Consider the following 22,509-nt stretch of genomic DNA (forward strand, 5'->3'; position numbering starts at 1 on the left):
AAGGTTGGTTTCCACAGAAGTTGCCAAGGCGTTAGAGAGAGAACGCTATTGTATTTTATTCTCTGTTTTATTGAAGGTTGGTTTCCACAGAAGTTGCCAAGGCGTTAGAGAGAGAACGCTATTGTATTTTATTCTCTGTTTTATTGAAGGTTGGTTTCCACAGAAGTTGCCAAGGCGTTAGAGACAGACACCTACTGTATTTTATTCTCTGTTTTTATTGAAGGTTGGTTTCCACAGAAGTTGCCAAGGCGTTAGAGAGAGAACGCTATTGTATTTTATTCTCTGTTTTATTGAAGGTTGGTTTCCACAGAAGTTGCCAAGGCGTTAGAGAGAGAAGGCTATTGTATTTTATTCTCTGTTTTATTGAAGGTTGGTTTCCACAGAAGTTGCCAAGGCGTTAGAGACAGACACCTACTGTATTTTATTCTGTTTTATTGAAGGTTGGTTTCCACAGAAGTTGCCAAGGCGTTAGAGACAGACACCTACTGTATTTTATTCTCTGTTTTATTGAAGGTTGGATTCCATAAAAGTTGCCAAGGCGTTAGAGACAGACACCTATTGTATTTTATTCTCTGTTTTATTGAAGGTTGGTTTCCACAGAAGTTGCCAAGGCGTTAGAGAGAGAACGCTATTGTATTTTATTCTCTGTTTTATTGAAGGTTGGTTTCCACAGAAGTTGCCAAGGCGTTAGAGACAGACACCTACTGTATTTTATTCTCTGTTTTATTGAAGGTTGGATTCCATAAAAGTCCACCTCAACCTATTCCATCAGGCCTTTGACATGTTGAATACTTTAGGCCTTTAGAATTGATTCTATGATGTATCCTTCAAAACACAGCAGAAAAACTTTATTCCAAAGACCAGGTCACATGATATGGTTTGGAGCGAGAGGCAGCCCTGCAGCTAGTTAGATAATCCCACGATTCAAAATAGTTGAGCCTTTCATTTCTTTCTGTGTGTGCATACACGCATGTTCGTGTGTGCATGCTCATACATACGCATGTGTGTTTGTGTCCGTTCTCATGCGTGTGTGTGTGTTTGTGTTTGCTTAAGCGTGTGTTTCCTCTCCACTGCAGAGCTCCCCTGCCAGTCCTGCAGTAGGACAGTAACAGTGCGGTATTTTAGCAGGTGGTCTTTGCAACACATATGCTGTGTTTGTGCTGCCTCATTTGTCCCAGAAGCTGATGCTGTGACAGCAGGTTTATCTTAACAGGGCAGTGGTGGACCCCCCCCCCCCCCCCCCCCACCCCCCCCCCCCCACCCCCCACAGTACTGTAGGGAGGAACAACATAAGGTCTTATTTTATCATCATGTATATGTTAACTCACCATGCTTGTCGTGTGTTTGTTTGGTAACATGTCTTTGATAACCGACATAATTTGTCTCGTCTTTCCTTCCAGTGTCCAACGTGTTTATTGTGGCAGCTTTGTACACAGAACGAAGGCTCTCAGTGGTGAGTTTCATTCTGATGTACTTACCAGTGTTGCTATTAGTGTTAGAAAAAAAGTTTTGCCTGCGCTGCAGACGGCTATATCAGTCCACTGATACTGGACTATTAAAGGCCCAGTGCACTACTTTTGTGATTTTTATTTAATGATTTAAAGTCTATAAATATATTGTGATTTGTCAGGGGGTGCTGCAGACCCCTCACACCCCTGCTTCCCGCGGCTATGCCTTAACGTGCAGGTCTTCTGTCCCTCCAGGGCTGCATCAGTGAACGTGTTGGGCTGCTGGTTCATTCCATTAACCTGTCAGTCATACTGTGCTTCCCGGTGACTATCGTACTAATGGTGAAGTCCATTACTCCAGGTACTGCTGTATGTGTTCTCGTCAGCCTACAGATGTAGGATCTTAATTTGATCGCCCTGTTACAGGAGAACTTTCTATTTTGCATCACCATGATGATTTGGCCGGTGACACGTTGCTTCTTGAAAGTCCAATATCTTGAAAACTTGACTGATGACATGCAAAACATTTTGGGACTGTATCAACTGTGGGTGATTGAAAAAAATAACAAAGGAGAGTTTCTGAGTGAAGTTTTTCTTTAATTATAATCCACATAATCATTTACATTTCTTGTTGCTGCAGTATGTTTTTCCCTGCAGTAGCAAACTGGCTCAAATTAAGATCCTACATCTGTATAGCAAATCCTGCTTTTCAGAAAAAAACTGTATCTGAATCTAGTGTGTCTCTGTCTTCACTATTAGTTTAGTTAGTGTGTCTTCACTATTAGTTTAGTTAGTGTGTCTTCACTATTAGTTTAGTTAGTGTGTCTCTGTGTCTTCACTATTAGTTTAGTTAGTGTGTCTCTGTGTCTTCACTATTAGTTTAGTTAGTGTGTCTCTGTGTCTTCACTATTAGTTTAGTTAGTGTGTCTCTGTGTCTTCACTATTAGTTTAGTTAGTGTGTCTCTGTGTCTTCACTATTAGTTTAGTTAGTGTGTCTCTGTGTCTTCACTATTAGTTTAGTTAGTGTGTCTCTGTGTCTTCACTTAGTTTAGTTAGTGTGTCTCTGTGTCTTCACTATTAGTTTAGTTAGTGTGTCTCTGTGTCTTCACTATTAGTTTAGTTAGTGTGTCTCTGTGTCTTCACTATTAGTTTAGTTAGTGTGTCTCTCTGTGTCTTCACTATTAGTTTAGTTAGTGTGTCTCTCTGTGTCTTCACTATTAGTTTAGTTAGTGTGTCTCTGTGTCTTCACTATTAGTTTAGTTAGTGTGTCTCTGTGTCTTCACTATTAGTTTAGTTAGTGTGTCTCTGTGTCTTCACTATTAGTTTAGTTAGTGTGTCTCTGTGTGTCTTCACTATTAGTTTAGTTAGTGTGTCTTCACTATTAGTTTAGTTAGTGTGTCTCTGTGTCTTCACTATTAGTTTAGTTAGTGTGTCTCTGTGTGTCTTCACTATTAGTGTAGTTAGTGTGTCTCTGTGTCTTCACTATTAGTTTAGTTAGTGTGTCTCTGTGTCTTCACTATTAGTGTAGTTAGTGTGTCTTCACTATTAGTTTAGTTAGTGTGTCTCTGTGTGTTTTATCCAGTTGGTCATTAATGTGTAGTTCATGTAGTATTATATTATCCAGTTGGTCATTAATGTGTAGTTCATGTAGCATTATATTATCCAGTTGGTCATTAATGTGTAGTTAAAGTAGTATTATATTATCCAGTTGGTCATTAATGTGTAGTTAATGTAGTATTACAGTGCCTTGCGAAAGCTCATTACCATAACGCAATGTTAACTATTCATAAAAATCGCAAATGAAATGAAATAAATATATTGGCTCACAAGCTTAGCCTTTTGTTAACAACACTGTCATCTCAGATTTTAAAAATATGCTTTTCAACCATAGCTACACAAGCATTTGTGTAAGAGTATTGATAGCTAGCATTAAGCCTAGCATTCAGCAGGCAACATTTTCACAAAAACAAGAAAAGCATTCAAATAAAATAATTTACCTTTGAAAAACTTCGTATGTTTTCAATGACGAGACTCTCAGTTAGATAGCAAATGTTCAGTTTTTCCAAAAATATTATTTGTGTAGGAGAAATCGCTCCGTTTTGATCATCACGTTTGGCTAAGAAAAAAACCCGAAAATTCAGTCATTACAACGCCAAACTTTTTTCCAAATTAACATAATATCGACAGAAACATGGCAAACGTTGTTTAGAATCAATCCTCAAGGTGTTTTTCACATATCTATTCGATGATAAGTCATTCTTGGCAGTTGGGTTTCTCCTCTGAAGCAAATGGAAAAATACACGCAGGTGGAGATTACGCAATAATTGCAACGGAGGACACCAAGCGAGCACCTGGTAAATGTAGTCTCTTATGGTCAATCTTCCAATGGTAGGCCTACAAAACTAAACATAATCATTTCAAACCTTGTTTACATTTGTATATGATCATGTCTCTCTACTATGTGTGGGAATACTTGGGAACAGATTTCAAAATCAAAATTACTTGGAGCTGATTTCCTGGTGTTTTCAGCCTTTTATCTCCAACCATGGAACATATATACAGTGCCTTGCGAAAGTATTCGGCCCCCTTGAACTTTGCGACCTTTTCCCACATTTCAGGCTTCAAACTTAAAGATATAAAACTGTATTCTTTTGTGAAGAATCAACAACAAGTGGGACACAATCATGAAGTGGAACAACATTTATTGGATATTTCAAACTTTTTTAACAAATCAAAAACTGAAAAATTGGGCGTGCAAAATTATTCAGCCCCCTTAAGTTAATACTTTGTAGCGCCACCTTTTGCTGCGATTACAGCTGTAAGTCGCTTGGGGTATGTCTCTATCAGTTTTGCACATCGAGAGACTGAAATCGAGAGGCTGAAAAACAGCTCGAGCTCAGTGAGGTTGGATGGAGAGCATTTGTGAACAGCAGTTTTCAGTTCTTTCCACAGATTCTCGATTGGATTCAGGTCTGGACTTTGACTTGGCCATTCTAACACCTGGATATGTTTATTTTTGAACCATTCCATTGTAGATTTTGCTTTATGTTTTGGATCATTGTCTTGTTGGAAGACAAATCTCCGTCCCAGTCTCAGGTCTTTTGCAGACTCCATCAGGTTTTCTTCCAGAATGGTCCTGTATTTGGCTCCATCCATCTTCCCATCAATTTTAACCATCTTCCCTGTCCCTGCTGAAGAAAAGCAGGCCCAAACCATGATGCTGCCACCACCATGTTTGACAGTGGGGATGGTGTGTTCAGGGTGATGAGCTGTGTTGCTTTTACGCCAAACATAACGTCTTGCATTGTTGCCAAAAAGTTCAATTTTGGTTTCATCTGACCAGAGCACCTTCTTCCACATGTTTGGTGTGTCTCCCAGGTGGCTTGTGGCAAACTTTAAACCACACTTTTTATGGATATCTTTAAGAAATGGCTTTCTTCTTGCCACTCTTCCATAAAGGCCAGATTTGTGCAATATACGACTGATTGTTGTCCTATGGACAGAGTCTCCCACCTCAGCTGTAGATCTCTGCAGTTCATCCAGAGTGATCATGGGCCTCTTGGCTGCATCTCTGATCAGTCTTCTCCTTGTATGAGCTGAAAGTTTAGAGGGACGGCCAGGTCTTGGTAGATTTGCAGTGGTCTGATACTCCTTCCATTTCAATATTATCGCTTGCACAGTGCTCCTTGGGATGTTTAAAGCTTGGGAAATATTTTTGTATCCAAATCCGGCTTTAAACTTCTTCACAACAGTATCTTGTTCTTCATGATGCTCTCTGCACTTTTAACGAACCTCTGAGGCTATCACAGTGCAGGTGCATTTATACGGAGACTTGATTACACACAGGTGGATTGTATTTATCATCATTGGTCATTTAGGTCAACATTGGATCATTCAGAGATCCTCACTGAACTTCTGGAGAGAGTTTGCTGCACTGAAAGTAAAGGGGCTGAATATTTTTGCACGCCCAATTTTTCAGTTTTTGATTTGTTAAAAAAGTTTGAAATATCCAATAAATGTCGTTCCACTTCATGATTGTGTCCCACTTGTTGATGATTCTTCACAAAAAAATACAGTTTTATATCTTTATGTTTGAAGCCTGAAATGTGGCAAAAGGTCGCAAAGTTCAAGGGGGCCGAATACTTTCGCAAGGCACTGTATATTATCCAGTTGGTCATTAATGTGTAGTTAATGTAGTATTATATTATCCAGTTGGTCATTAATGTGTAGTTAATGTAGTATTATATTATCCAGTTGGTCATTAATGTGTAGTTCATGTAGTATTATATTATCCAGTTGGTCATTAATGTGTAGTTAATGTAGTATTATATTATCCAAGTATGTGATTTTATATTAATGGAATCAGTTGGTCATTAATGTGTTGTTAATGTAGCATTATATTATCCAAGTATGTGATTTTATCTGAATGGAATCAGTTGGGCAGTGTTTGATGAGTCCCAATTGGCTCACAGGGAGAGGAAGTAAGGAGTGAGGTGGATATGAGGCCAAAAGAGGAGTGGCTGAGAAACAGGTCAATGTCAGGTCAGCTCTGCCTGTCTTCATCAAGCTGGTTGCTAGCCAGCATGGCATCTGGTGACATACAACAGCTAACTGAGCCTCTCATGGCTACACATGTCTCAGAACTTAGGAAACTGACCACAACCACAAGATGATATTAACTGTCTGTGATGTTGTTCTAGACCCACAGTTTCATATTTACAAATGTAGGATCTTAGTTTGTTCACCCTTTTGCTGGAGAGTTTTCCTGCAATAAAGGAAATGTATAACTTGTGTATTTCTGAAGTTTGTCATTTCCACTTTGGCATTTCAGACTTGATTTTCCCTTATGAAAAATGGATCAACACCTACACAAATGTCCACATAATAATAATAATTTCCTGTTGCTGCAGGATTATTTTCCTACTGTAACAAACTGGCTCAAATTAAGATCCTACATCTGTACACGCATAAGACAAAGGTGAAGCTACAGTCATGAGTTTTTAGTAATCATTCCTCTTAGAGGAGAATAGGAAGGTCTTAGTGTCTTTAAGATCTTCATTTTACCTCTCACAAATCAGATCATCTTTCCCTGGACGTTGACTGCGTAGCTACAGTATCCTTCCTTACCTGAAAGTCTTTCTTTCTCCTCATCTGCCGTCGCCACGGGAACGGACAAAGATGTACCATCTGTCTCGTGTACCTCATGCAGAGCTACTGTTTATACATCAAGGTCAGGGGAGAGGGCCACGGATGCTCATCTTGGCGAGGGAGACAGTCTCTGTCTTTCTCTCTCTGTGCCCATGCCATCTACTAGGTAACCAGCACGGCCCATTTCCATGCAGCATATGGCCGCTGTTGATAAAGCAGTACTAGTCTGTTAGAATGACCTGGGGGCCTTGCCAGGTTTCCCTGGACCTCGGGCGGTAGCGCTGGTAGTTGGTTCAAAGTGAGTGGACTTTGTGTTCCCAGTCGTTCATCTTGTGTGATAGACGAGGAGAGGATGGTGAGTGTTGTAACTGTTGACATATATGGATATCCCTAGAGAAGGACAGTAAGAACCAGGTGGGCAGCATTCCTCAGCTTCTTGTTAGGGCCTGTTTGTTAACTACACATCAAAGACAATGTCTTCGCTAACTGGGAATCAGAGGGTTTCATTCTTTTCTGTTCTACAGTGTGATATGCATGTTGAATACCTCAAGTTGACTGTACTATATTATAAACTGTGTGGTTCGAGCCCTGAATTCTGATTGGCTGACATCCGTGGTATATCAGACCGTATACCACAGGTATGACACAACGTCTATTTTTACTGTTCTAATTATGTTGGTAACCAGTTTATAATAGCAAGGCACCTCGGGGGTTTGTTATATATGGCCAATATACCACGGCTAAAGGCTGTATCCACGCACTGCCTAAGGACAGCCCTTAGCCGTGGTATATGGATTCATATACAACACCACCTCAGGCCTTATTGCTTAAATATACTACATAACGCACTTTGCTACTACACATCAAGATCATTTACAACCACCCACACCCACATCATTAACTCCATTTAATGGATAATATGTATTGTACTGTTTTGCATACAACACTTAATATGATTGACTGTGAATTCTAACGGAAAATATTGCATAAATATTGCTGATATTTAACATTGCACATTGTCCTTGTCCTCAGTGGGTGGAGCGTCTGCTCTGGGAGTGTACACCGTCCTCTTCCTGAAGCTCTACTCCTACAAAGATGTGAACAAGTGGTGTAGAGAGATGAGCCATGCTAAAGCCCGTAGCCTGGCCCGCTCCCTCTCATGTAAGTCCTCAGTCTCCACAGTCCTCTATGCCCCATGCTAAAGCCCGTAGCCTGGCCCGCTCCCTCTCATGTAAGTCCTCAGTCTCCACAGTCCTCTATGCCCCATGCTAAAGCCCGTAGCCTGGCCCGCTCCCTCTCATGTAAGTCCTCAGTCTCCACAGTCCTCTATGCCCCATGCTAAAGCCCGTAGCCTGGCCCGCTCCCTCTCATGTAAGTCCTGTCTCCACAGTCCTCTATGCCCCGTGCTAAAGCCCGTAGCCTGGCCCGCTCCCTCTCATGTAAGTCCTCAGTCTCCACAGTCCTCTATGCCCCGTGCTAAAGCCCGTAGCCTGGCCCGCTCCCTCTCATGTAAGTCCTCAGTCTCCACAGTCCTCTATGCCCCGTGCTAAAGCCTGTAGCCTGGCCCGCTCCCTCTCATGTAAGTCCTCAGTCTCCACAGTCCTCTATGCCCCGTGCTAAAGCCCGTAGCCTGGCCCGCACCCTCTCATGTAAGTCCTCAGTCTCCACAGTCCTCTATGCCTCCTACCAGCAACTGGACAACAACAACACTACTGCTACTACTTTAATTACTTCAGATGTACTGCTTTTGCTATTGATACTGCTCACACTTTCTGGGCTTCACTGCTTCGGATTTTACTGATACGTCTGTTCTTGAAGTGTGTGCAGTGTGAGGGAGATTTTTCAAATACTTTATATTTGATTGAGTCTGCCTCGAGTGCCAGATGGGCGGAGTATGTACTTTTGGGACCATTCCTTTTTATCCATTGCGCCAGGCAATCAAGTATTTGAAAAATAACTAATATTGTTATAACAGGTTTGATTTTAACCCTCATCCTATAAGCTCTACTGTGATGACTCCCATAGTTGTGTTTTCTAGAGAGTTTGTGTCACCTGGGTTCTACATTAACCTTTGACTCCCAGAGTTGTGTTTTCTAGAGAGTTTGTGTCACCTGGGTTCTACATTAACCTTTGACTCCCATAGTTGTGTTTTCTAGAGAGTTTGTGTCACCTGGGTTCTACATTAACCTTTGACTCCCATAGTTGTGTTTTCTAGAGAGTTTGTGTCACCTGGGTTCTACATTAACCTTTGACTCCCAGAGTTGTGTTTTCTAGAGAGTTTGTGTCACCTGGGTTCTACATTAACATTTGACTCCCATAGTTGCTTTGTCTAGAGAGTTTGTGTCACCTGGGTTCTACATTGACCTTTGACTCCCATAGTTGTGTTTTCTAGAGAGTTTGTGTCACCTGGGTTCTACATTAACATTTGACTCCCATAGTTGCTTTGTCTAGAGAGTTTGTGTCACCTGGGTTCTACGTTGACCTTTGACTCCCAGAGTTGCTTTGTCTACAGAGTTTGCGTCACCTGGGTTCTACGTTGACCGTTGACTCCCAGAGATGCTTTGTCTACAGAGTTTGCGTCACCTGGGTTCTACGTTGACCTTTGACTCCCAGAGTTGCTTTGTCTAGAGAGTTTGCGTCACCTGGGTTCTACGTTGACCTTTGACTCCCAGAGTTGCTTTGTCTAGAGAGTTTGTGTCACCTGGGTTCTACACTGACATTTGACTACTAATAAAGGGCTTAATGAGATTTCTGACTCGCCTCCATGGAAATGGCAACTGTGACCTAATTTTTCATAGGCGGCGATGCTGAGTGTTTGTATATGTACCCTTAATGGAAACCGTTTTCCAGTTGGTGAAAATGTACACATAAGCATTAACACACACACATAATACTACAATCCACATCGCTCCTTAACTGCTGCACTGCCACCTGCTGGTTGACTGTACACAAGAAGCTGTTCTCTAAGTAGAGTGATTGTGACTGTGAGAATCATACATGTTTAATTGCTGACTTAACATGGCTAGTACTCTCCTCTACAGGTTCCTCTATACCGCGGTCTAGGGAAAGTGGACAGGATTATCAGGTCTCCTATCCTGGAAATGTCACCCTCAGAGGTCAGTAGAGGTTGGACATCCCAGGTAGACCAAGACCTGGGTTCAAATACAATTTCAGGTATTTCAATAACGTTTCAAAACAAGTATTCAGATAACTTTTATTTGAAAAAACAAGTATTTGAATATATTTGGAGATACTCAAATACACTCCCATGCATTTAACCCATGTTTTTGAAAATAGTATCTGAAATAGTATTAGAAAAGACTTTAAAATACAATTTGCTCGACTATTTGGTTTTTAAAATAACCATTAAAATATTTGTTTTAAGTACTTGTTTTCGGCTGTGTTTAAAAATACTCAAATACACAGAACCTATTTAAATAACAATTTGTCAAATGCATGTATTTGAACCCAGGTCCTGCTGTAGCAGACCCCACTCTTATCACTGCTGCCTCAACCTATCCTGCTGTAGCAGTCCCCACTCTTATCACTGCTGCCTCAACCTATCCTGCTGTAGCAGACCCCACTCTTATCACTGCTGCCTCAACCTATCCTGCTGTAGCAGACCTCACTCTTATCACTGCTGCCTCAACCTATCCTGCTGTAGCAGTCCCCACTCTTATCACTGCTGCCTCAACCTATCCTGCTGTAGCAGACCCCACTCTTATCACTGCTGCCTCAACCTATCCTGCTGTAGCAGACCCCACTCTTATCACTGCTGCCTCAACCTATCCTGCTGTAGCAGACCTCACTCTTATCACTGCTGCCTCAACCTATCCTGCTGTAGCAGACCCCACTCTTATCACTGCTGCCTCAACCTATCCTGCTGTAGCAGACCTCACTCTTATCACTGCTGCCTCAACCTATCCTGCTGTAGCAGACCCCACTCTTATCACTGCTGCCTCAACCTATCCTGCTGTAGCAGTCCCCACTCTTATCACTGCTGCCTCAACCTATCCTGCTGTAGCAGTCCCCACTCTTATCACTGCTGCCTCAACCTATCCTGCTGTAGCAGACCCCACTCTTATCACTGCTGCCTCAACCTATCCTGCTGTAGCAGACCCCACTCTTATCACTGCTGCCTCAACCTATCCTGCTGTAGCAGACCTCACTCTTATCACTGCTGCCTCAACCTATCCTGCTGTAGCAGACCCCACTCTTATCACTGCTGCCTCAACCTATCCTGCTGTAGCAGTCCCCACTCTTATCACTGCTGCCTCAACCTATCCTGCTGTAGCAGTCCCCACTCTTATCACTGCTGCCTCAACCTATCCTGCTGTAGCAGACCCCACTCTTATCACTGCTGCCTCAACCTATCCTGCTGTAGCAGTCCCCACTCTTATCACTGCTGCCTCAACCTATCCTGCTGTAGCAAACCCCACTCTTATCACTGCTGCCTCAACCTATCCTGCTGTAGCAGACCCCACTCTTATTACTGCTGCCTCAACCTATCCTGCTGTAGCAGACCCCACTCTTATCACTGCTGCCTCAAGCTATCATGCTGTAGCAGACCTCACTCTTATCACTGCTGCCTCAACCTATCCTGCTGTAGCAGACCCCACTCTTATCACTGCTGCCTCAACCTATCCTGCTGTAGCCTGCTACTGGAGCTATATCAGACTATAATAATACTCTCTCTTTCTCTCCTCTTGCTCTCTCTCTCGCTCTCTCTCCCCTCTCTCTTTTTCTCTTTCTCTCTCTCCCCTCTCTCTTTTTCTCTTTCTCTCTCTCCTCTCTCTCTCTCTCCTCTCTCTTTCTCTCTCTCCTGTCTCTCTCTTTCTAATTTATCTCACTCCCCTCTTTCTTTCTAATCTCTCTTGTGTTTTTAGATTTGTATTATTTTGTTTTTGCACCAACCCTCTGCTATGAATTAAACTTCCCCCGGTCTCCACGGATTCGAATGAGCTTCCTGCTAAGGAGGCTTTTTGAGATGGTGAGTTCTGTCCCCAATCACCCTTTCTGCATTGGTTTGTTAGTACGCTGCTTTATACTCTGTAAACTAGATTGAACAGTTGATGTTATCACGGCTTTGTCCTACTGGTTATTTCCCAATGTTGTGCTATGGGTATAAAAGAAGATGTACAACTTCCTGTTTAGCCCCATGTGAAGGAGCACATTATAGAGATACAGAAACATCAGATCTATTCTCTTCAATACGATCTGACACAGTCATCTACAGCAAACATCAGATCTATTCTCTTCAATATGATCTGACACAGTCATCTACAGCAAACATCAGATCAGATCTATTCTCTTCAATATGATCTGACACAGTCATCTACAGCAAACATCAGATCTATTCTCTTCAATATGATCTGACACAGTCATCTACAGCAAACATCAGATCTATTCTCTTCAATACGATCTGACACAGTCATCTACAGCAAACATCAGATCAGATCTATTCTCTTCAATACGATCTGACACAGTCATCTACAGCAAACATCAGATCTATTCTCTTCAATATGATCTGACACAGTCATCTACAGCAAACATCAGATCTATTCTCTTCAATATGATCTGACACAGTCATCTACAGCAAACATCAGATCTATTCTCTTCAATACGATCTGACACAGTCATCTACAGCAAACATGGATAGAACAAATAGAAGTATCTTCTTTAACAATGTCAAGTTCCATTGTGAATTTCTCTGGACCTCCATTAGAAGATTAGCTTGGTTATTGGTCGACTGTGGAGATGTGCACTCTGGTCCCAAGACTTATCCAAAGATAAAAGGCAGACAGCGTTTTTCCTGCACACACACACACACACACACACACACACACACACACACACACACACACACACACACACACACACACACACACACAAAGTATCTTTGTTTGATTTAGAGGAGAAATGCTAAGTAAACAAATCATCTGTCTTCCCAGCTGTTCTTCACCCAGTTATTGGTGGGATTAACACAGCAGGTATGTTTTCTCCTGACATTGACTTATGTATAGTGACTACATGTATTTATTGAGAATAAGCACCTCATTTTATTTATGATTTGTGCTGTTTATTCACCTCATCGGTCTCTTATTTGCCTCCAGTGGATGATACCCATTATTCAGAGTTCTATGAAGCCATTGGAGGTAAAGTAGGATTACTGGGACATTTACGATTTACATTTAAATAATTTTTCACTATTCTTCTCAATCAATACAATCTCTCTTTCTTCATTGATCCTGATACTGTAGGATATGGACCTGCCTATGATGATGGAGCGTCTACTCAGACTAGCCGTGAGTACACAAGAGAACACCGGGGTAATGCGGTCATGGTAACATGGTTGATAGTAACCTTGGGCCTTGAGAGATATGACATAAACATTGTATTGGGCCGTTCCGTTCTTCTACTGTTGTTTTATGTTGTCCTGGACACAGTATTATTCCCCTGTCTTCTCTCTCCCATCAGGTGCCCAATCATCTTCTCTGGTTGATATTCTTCTACTGGTTCTTCCACTCGTCCTTGAACTTTATTGCTGAGCTCCTGCAATTTGGAGACCGAGAGTTTTACAGAGACTGGTGGTAGGTGAAATGAATACGGTCTGTTTTCTTACGTTCCATTGTTTATTGCCAGTATGTTACTAAGAGGGAGAAGTGATCATTTGAGATGTACACAAGTAAAATACCAATAGCATGTACCACTGTAAAATACATCACTTCACATGACTAGGAGACTTTTCCCTTTCTTGCAGGAACTCTGAGACCATCACATACTTTTGGCAAAACTGGAATATTCCAGTACACAAATGGTGCCTTCGGTGAGTAGATGCAATGTATTCTATGCATAGTATACTGTATGTTAACATTGAGATCCTATAAATGATTCAGTGGTACGGAATCAGTGGAATGGAGGTTGATACTGAGCAGAAATGTATTGAGGATGTATTGGGGATTTGTGAGCTGGTAGCTGCCATGAGGTGTTTGATATGCTTCCTCCTGTGTTGCTCCCTCTCTCTCTCCCAAAGCCACTTCTACAAGCCCCTGCTGAAGAGTGGAGTCAGTAAGTGGCTCGGCCAATCAGCAGTGTTCCTGGCTTCAGCCTTCTTTCATGAGGTAAGGTGCTCTGCTCCTAGCTGGGTGAAAGCAGACTGACCGCTGCGCTCATCTTTACTATTCCTTGTGAAGTGAAACAGAGTGTTAGCTTCATCAGGTGGTTTTTAACCAGGATGCTCTGCTGCCACTGCAGCTCATATCATCACAGTCTGACCCAAACATTCAATCGCCAAAACATCAACTTTTCAAAGAGAAAAGACAAGAAAAAACATGTTTTCCATCAACGAATATAGAATTATGACCATTTAGAAGCTATTTTGAATGTTCTTGATTCTAAAGACATGAAATGTTCAGAGTACATTGAGGTTAGATACCACTTTCAATAAATGTAAAACAATTTAAATTGGCAAAACATGTAGTTACAAGGTTTTCATCAGACAATGACTATATACAGTATGTATACCATTTGTGAAGAAATCCTGCATTCTATCAGACTACAGTTTCATAATTGCTGAGATTGCTAGTCAGATTAGACTTTAAAGGCCACAGATATAGTTATTGCATGACAGTACAGTGAATATACTACACCGTGGCTATACTACACAGTGGCTATACTACACAGTGGCTATACTACACAGTGGCTATACTACACAGTGGCAACACTACACAGTGACTATACTACACCGTGGCAATACTACACAGTGGCTATACTACACAGTGGCTATACTACACAGTGGCTATACTACACAGTGGCAACACTACACAGTGACTATACTACACCGTGGCAATACTACACAGTGGCTATGCTATACTACACAGTGGCTATACTACACCGTGGCAATACTACACAGTGGCTATGCTATACTACACAGTGACTATACTACACCGTGGCAATACTACACAGTGGCTATGCTATACTACACAGTGGCTATACTGCACAGTGACTATACTACACAATGGCTATACTACACAGTGGCAACACTACACAGTGACTATACTACACCGTGGCTATACTACACAGTGGCTATACTACACAGTGGCTATACTACACAGTGGCTATACTGCACAGTGACTATACTACACAATGGCTATACTACACAGTGGCAACACTACACAGTGACTATACTACACCGTGGCTATACTACACCGTGGCTATACTACACAGTGGCAACACTACACAGTGACTATACTACACCGTGGCTATACTACACAGTGGCTATACTACACAGTGGCAACACTACACAGTGACTATACTACACAGTGACTATACTACACCGTGGCTATACTACACCGTGGCAACACTACACAGTGACTATACTACACAGTGGCTATACTGCACAGTGGCTATACTACACAGTGACTATACTACACCGTGGCTATACTACACAGTGGCTATACTACACAGTGGCTATACTACACAGTGGCTATACTGCACAGTGACTATACTACACAATGGCTATACTACACAGTGGCTATACTACACAGTGGCTATACTACACAGTGACTATACTACACAGTGACTATACTACACAGTGACTATACTACACCGTGGCTATACTACACAGTGGCTATACTACACAGTGGCTATACTACACAGTGGCTATACTGCACAGTGACTATACTACACAGTGACTATACTACACAGTCACTATACTACACAGTGGCTATACTACACAGTGACTATACTACACAGTGGCTATACTACACAGTGACTATACTACACAGTGACTATACTACACAGTGACTATACTACACCGTGGCTATACTACACAGTGGCTATACTACACAGTGGCTATACTACACAGTGGCTATACTACACAGTGACTATACTACACAGTGACTATACTACACCGTGGCTATACTACACAGTGGCTATACTACACAGTGGCTATACTACACAGTGGCTATACTGCACAGTGACTATACTACACAATGGCTATACTACACAGTGGCAACACTACACAGTGACTATACTACACCGTGGCTATACTACACAGTGGCTATACTACACAGTGGCTATACTACACAGTGGCTATACTGCACAGTGACTATACTACACAATGGCTATACTACACAGTGGCAACACTACACAGTGACTATACTACACCGTGGCTATACTACACCGTGGCTATACTACACAGTGGCAACACTACACAGTGACTATACTACACCGTGGCTATACTACACAGTGGCTATACTACACAGTGGCAACACTACACAGTGACTATACTACACCGTGGCTATACTACACCGTGGCAACACTACACAGTGACTATACTACACCGTGGCTATACTGCACAGTGGCTATACTACACAGTGACTATACTACACCGTGGCTATACTACACCGTGGCAACACTACACAGTGACTATACTACACAGTGGCTATACTGCACAGTGGCTATACTACACAATTACTATACTACACAGTGGCTATACTACACAGTGGCTATACTGCACAGTGGCTATACTACACAATTACTATACTACACAGTGGCTATACTACACAGTGGCTATACTACACAATTACTATACTACACAGTGGCTATACTACACAGTGGCTATACTGCACAGTGACTATACTACACAATTACTATACTACACAGTGGCTATACTACACAGTGGCTATACTACACAGTGGCTATACTGCACAGTGACTATACTACACAATTACTATACTACACAATTACTATACTACACAGTGGCTATACTACACAGTGGCTATACTACACAGTGGCTATACTACATAGTGGCTATACTACACAGTGGCTATACTACACAATTACTATACTACACAGTGGCTATACTACACAGTGGCTATACTACACAGTGACTATACCGCACAGTGGCTATACTACACAGTGGCTATACTACACAGTGGCTATACTACACAATTACTATACTACACAGTGGCTATACTACACAGTGACTATACTACACAGTGGCTATACTACACAATTACTATACTACACAGTGGCTATACTACACAGTGGCTATACTACACAGTGGCTATACTACACAGTGACTATACTACACAGTGACTATACTACACAGTGGCTATACTACACAGTGACTATACTACACAGTGACTATACAACACAGTGGCTATACTACACAGTGACTATACTACACAGTGACTATACTACACAGTGGCTATACTACACAGTGGCTATACTACACAGTGGCTATACTACACAGTGACTATACTACACAGTGACTATACTACACAGTGACTATACTACACAGTGGCTATACACACAATGACTATACTACACAGTGACTATGCTACACAGTGGCTATACTACACAGTGACTATACTACACAGTGGCTATACTACACAGTGGCTATACTACACAGTGACTATACTACACAGTGGCTATACTACACAGTGGCTATACTACACAGTGGCTATACTACACAGTGACTATACTACACAGTGACTATACTACACAGTGACTATACTACACAGTGGCTATACTACACAGTGACTATACTACACAGTGACTATACTACACAGTGACTATACTACACAGTGGCTATACTACACAGTGGCTATACTACACAGTGACTATACTACACAATGACTATACTACACAGTGGCTATACTACACAGTGGCTATACTACACAGTGGCTATACTACACAGTGACTATACTACACAGTGACTATACTACACAGTGACTATACTACACAGTGGCTATACACACAATGACTATACTACACAGTGACTATACTACACAGTGACTATACCGCACAGTGACTATACTACACAGTGGCTATACTACACAGTGGCTATACTACACAGTGACTATACTACACAGTGACTATACTACACAGTGGCTATACTACACAGTGACTATACTACACAGTGACTATACTACACAGTGACTATACTACACAGTGGCTATACTACACAGTGACTATACTACACAGTGGCTATACTACACAGTGACTATGCTATACTACACAGTGACTATACTACACAGTGGCTATACTACACATTGGCTATGCTATACTACACAGTGACTATACTACACAGTGACTATGCTATACTGCACAGTGGCAATACTACACAGTGGCAATACTACACATTGGCTATGCTATACTGCACAGTGGCTATACTACACAGTGGCTATACTACACAGTTGAAATACTACACATTGGCTATGCTATACTGCACAGTGGCTATACTACACAGTGGCTATACTACACAGTGACTATACTACACAGTGGCAATACTTGTCCAGACACACACACACACACACACATACAAACACACACACACACACGTGGGTGCACTTGGCTTATATCCAGCACTCTTCATCATTGACGAAGGTCAGTGTTGGAGGGACGTTAGTGTAGCTGGGATGAGAGGAGGAGGAAAGGAGTGGAACACAAGGCCATATCAGGCTGCTGTGCTTCTGGAGGAGGAGATAAGAGCAGTGTACGGTGAGGAGCCTGTTCAGTCAGCAGGTTCACAGAGATACGGCTCCCTCCCTCTCCTCATCCCCATCCCGGACAGACAGACAAACGGGGCTGCTGCTGCTGTTTTAAACGCTGACCTTCAGAGGACAGCGAGCGGAGCAGAGAGGAGCGGAGCACCACAGCGCCCTGCGGGACACCAGTCTCCCCCTCTCCCCTGAGTAATGACAGGAGGGATCCTTGTGTCACACACATACAGACAGACACACACACACACACACATACACACACACATTCTCACACACATACACACACACAAACCCCTGAGTAATGCCAGGAGGGATCAGGAGACTGGGATCTGTAGATCAGAGGGTCACACAGCAGGGTTCTGTCAGCTCCCCATCACTCAGAGCAATGAGGCGAGGCTTGATAGTCATCCAGCAGTCATTCCGTAGGTTAGCTACCTACCTGTCTGTTACCTCAGATACCTTTATTTCCTGTACAAACTAGGTGTCATTCCATAGGTTAGCTGTCTGTCTGTTACCTCAGGTGTCGTTCCTTAGGTTAGCTATCTGTCTGTTACCTCAGATACCTTTATCTCCTGTACAAACTAGGTGTCATTCCATAGGTTAGCTGTCTGTCTGTTACCTCAGGTGTCGTTCCGTAGGTTAGCTGTCTGTCTGTTACCTCAGATACCTTTATTTCCTGTACAAACTAGGTGTCATTCCATAGGTTAGCTGTCTGTCTGTTACCTCAGGTGTCATTCCATAGGTTAGCTGTCTGTCTGTTACCTCAGGTGTCATTCCATAGGTTAGCTGTCTGTCTGTTACCTCAGGTGTCATTCCATAGGTTACCTGTCTGTCTGTTACTGTCAGCATCGTGTGTATAGGTGGCAGGGAAGTCAGGCGCAGGAGAGTCAAAATGGAGTGTAAATTTAGTCTTTTTTAATAATTGACCACATAACATGCTCCATAACACTAAAATGTACAGACATAAACAAACATGGGTACGAGGACCCAACGCGCACCTATACAACATTAAACTACACTGACAATAAAACAATCTCTGACAAAGACATGAGGGGAAACAGAGGGTTAAATACACAACAGGTAATGAGTGGGATTGAAAACAGGTGTGTGGGAAGACAATACAAAACCAATGGAAAATGAAAAATGGATCAATGATGGCTAGAAGACAGGTGACTTCGACCCACGAGCACCGCCCGAACAAGGAGAGGCAACGACTTCGATAGAAGTCGTGACAGTTACCTCAGGTGTCATTCCATAGGTTAGCTGTCTGTCTGTTACCTCAGGTGTCATTCCGTAGGTTAGATGTCTGTCTGTTACCTCAGGTGTCATTCCGTAGGTTAGCTGTCTGTCTGTTACCTCAGGTGTCATTCCATAGGTTAGCTGTCTGTCTGTTACCTCAGGTGTCATTCCATAGGTTAGCTGTCTGGAGTGGAAACATTATTTTCCTGTTCACTGTGGATAAAGGAGATTACTGTGTTGAACTGTTCTTGAAAACTAAAACTTAATGTTGCTGATGTTGTCTTCACAGTACCTGGTCAGTGTTCCACTGAAGATGTTGAGGCCATGGGCTTTTATGGGCATGATGGCTCAGGTGAGATCTTAGAACTGAGAAATTAAAATATAAATTATAAAGTTTATTGTCTGAAATTATTTACTGGTGGTGTTTTTCACCCATTAAAATGAATGTTGTGTTTGTTTACTCACTAAATGGAGTCCTTGGCTTACAGCTTCCGCTGGCATGGTTTGTGGCGCGTTTTCTCCGAGGTAACTATGGCAATGCAGCTGTATGGCTCTCTCTCATCATTGGCCAGCCAATCGCCGTGCTCATGTACGTCCACGACTACTATGTACTTCACTACAGAGAGGGGTCAGCGGGAGGTGGACCTGAATGACCTCCTCAGGGGAATATATACCAGACCAGCCTTTTATAGGAAAGACAAATAGAGCTAGAAATGTACTGTATGCTACTTTATGAAAGCACCTTAAAGGGGCCATCAGCATTTGCTACATCCATTTTTGGACTCATACATTAATGATATGTACCCATCGATTCTTGAGGAACATAACTTATAAATGCCTCATCAGCTTAGTTCGACTGTCGTTCCCCATCACAAACCAAAATATAGGATTGGTTTACTCCAATATTTGTAAACAAATCAAATGTAAACAGACACTATATAGCCTCAAAACATGGTTAAAACTATACTTGTTTTTAATCATGGATGGTCAATCCTTGCATCCATATCTCTGTCCATGAATTTGAAAGTGATTCCATTTCTCCAGTCCCATCCCTCAGCTTTTTACTGAACCAGGGGTGGGGAGGCAGCTTTGTTATTGTTTCAACTGCTGATTGCCACTTTAAAGATAACACACTTGTTATAGAAACAATCAATTTAGTTAGTGAATATTAGAATATGCCTTATTGAAACATGTCTGACAAGTGCAATTTTCAAAAAGTGCCAGTTTCTCAGAAAATGTACACAACAATGACATGTGTGTTTGTAAGATTTATGTGTATTTATGCCACTCAAGCCTCAATATTTTGTCATCTTGTTTTACTTGGGTACGTATAGAGGGATATGTATAGATACGAAAATGGCAGCTGTTGATTCTTGACTTTATTCCATTAATTGGGTCATTATTATGTTGCCGACAGAACTACATGGACAAGTAAATATATTTCTCTATTTATGTGAATGATGTCCTATTTGACTTCATGTTGTTACTACCGATCATGTATTTCTCACTTCCCTCTGCTTTACCCTGAGACGGTTTTTGCTCCACAGTTGAAACACAGGAAAGAGGGCCACCTCTTGGCAGTTACTAGGAAGTTCATATGAAAAAACAAAACTTGCACACAAAAAAGCGTCCATCTCGGTGTGCTAGTCTATTACTTCTTAACGTGGCAACATTTGTCAAGTAGAATTCTATTCCGCAGCATGTGTTGATGTTTTCTAATCTCTCGTCTATTGTTTCTGGACAAACATGTTGCCGTTCCTAGCAATAAGTCCTGAGATGATGAGGGTGCCAGAATCATCCAATCAGAGAGAGTGTGTGATGAATGGCTTCTGTAGAAGGAAGACGTCCTGAAATGGCTACAGGTAATTCTACTTCCTGTCCCCGACATACAATGTGACGCTGCTCAGATCCCGAGTCTGCAAGATGTTCCGCGGCTGATAGGGTTTTAGATTAGAACAGGAGTGACGATTTGTTCTGTTGCAGACCGCATAAAGTTGCATGCAGTTTCACATACAGTAAAATGTGTAGGATTTGAGTAATTGGCAATTTACCTTTTTAATAAGAGTACAGTGTATTTGCACTCACAAAAAGTACATCTGCATTCCGTCTTAAACGTGAAGACCAAAACTGTATATCTCCTTTCCAAATGAATTGAGAAGGATACAGTACCTTGCAGTGACTGCACTTGGCTCGTTTCCCCAGCAGACACTATATAGCTGCACTGCCGGTCAAACGTTCTAGAACACCTACTCATTCAAGGGTTTTTCTTTATTTTACGATTTTCTACATTGTAGAATAATAGTGAAGACATCAAAACTATGAAATAACACATATGGAATCATGTAGTAACCAAAAAAGTCTGAAGAATCTCAAATATAAAATATATTTTAATTTGTTTAACACTTTTAAAATAGCCACCCTTTCCCTTGATGACATCTTTGCATGCTCTTGGCATTCTCTTAACCAGCTTCACCTGGATTGCTTTTCCAACCCTCTTGAAGGAGTTCCCACATATGCTGAGCACTTGTTGGCTGCTTTTCCAGGTCCGACTCATCCCAATCCATTGGGTTGAGGTCGGTGGATTGTGGAGGCCAGGTCATCTGATGTAGCCTTCCATCACTCTCCTTCTTGGTAAAATAGCCCTTACACAGCCTGGAGGTGTGTTTTGGGTCATTGTCCTGTTGAAAATCAAATGATAGTTCCGCTAAGCCCAAACCAGATGTGATGGCGTATCACTGCAGAATGCTGTGGTAGCCATGCTGGTTAAGTGTGCCTTGAGTTCTAAATAAATCACAGACAGTGTCACCAGCAAAGCACCCCCACACCATCACACCTCCTCCTCCATGCTGTATGTGGGGAAATACACATGCAGAGATCATCCGTTCACCCACACCGCGTCTCACAAAGACACGGAGGTTAGGACCAAAAATCTCCAATTTGGACTCCAGACCAAAGGACACATTTCCACCGGTCTAATGTCCGTTGCTTGTGTTTCTTGGCCCAAGCAAGTCTCTTCTTCTTATTGGTGTCCTTTGGTAGTGGTGTCTTTGCAGGATTTCGACCATGAAGGCCTGATTCACACAGTCTCCTCTGAACAGTTGATGTTGAGAAAAGTTCTTGAAATGTTCCATATTGACTGTTCTTCATGTCTTAAAGTAATGATG

At 42.0% G+C, this 22,509-nt stretch overlaps 1 protein-coding gene across 2 annotated transcripts in view; it reads left to right on the top strand.

The window, feature by feature from the left end:
* The window catches only part of LOC110506952 (diacylglycerol O-acyltransferase 1), a 33,381-nt gene extending 12,578 nt beyond the window's left edge, over positions 1 to 20,803 (top strand). Inside the window, exons 5-17 of one of the 2 annotated variants that reach the window (XM_090188449.1) lie at positions 1,401 to 1,453; positions 1,704 to 1,809; positions 7,629 to 7,757; positions 9,638 to 9,712; positions 11,483 to 11,586; positions 12,548 to 12,586; positions 12,710 to 12,751; positions 12,857 to 12,901; positions 13,074 to 13,186; positions 13,357 to 13,422; positions 13,630 to 13,717; positions 19,635 to 19,697; positions 19,834 to 20,803. In XM_090188449.1, coding sequence (XP_090044575.1) covers positions 1,401 to 1,453; positions 1,704 to 1,809; positions 7,629 to 7,757; positions 9,638 to 9,712; positions 11,483 to 11,586; positions 12,548 to 12,586; positions 12,710 to 12,751; positions 12,857 to 12,901; positions 13,074 to 13,186; positions 13,357 to 13,422; positions 13,630 to 13,717; positions 19,635 to 19,697; positions 19,834 to 19,998 — 1,088 coding nt within the window. In that variant the 3' untranslated portion in view covers positions 19,999 to 20,803. The other variant, XM_090188459.1, reaches the window with a different exon arrangement.
* The last annotated feature ends 1,706 nt before the right edge of the window (positions 20,804 to 22,509 follow it).

The sequence above is a fragment of the Oncorhynchus mykiss genome, chromosome 2 (assembly GCF_057628025.1).
Source record: "Oncorhynchus mykiss isolate SJ-2025 chromosome 2, ASM5762802v1, whole genome shotgun sequence".
Lineage (NCBI taxonomy): Eukaryota > Metazoa > Chordata > Actinopteri > Salmoniformes > Salmonidae > Oncorhynchus > Oncorhynchus mykiss.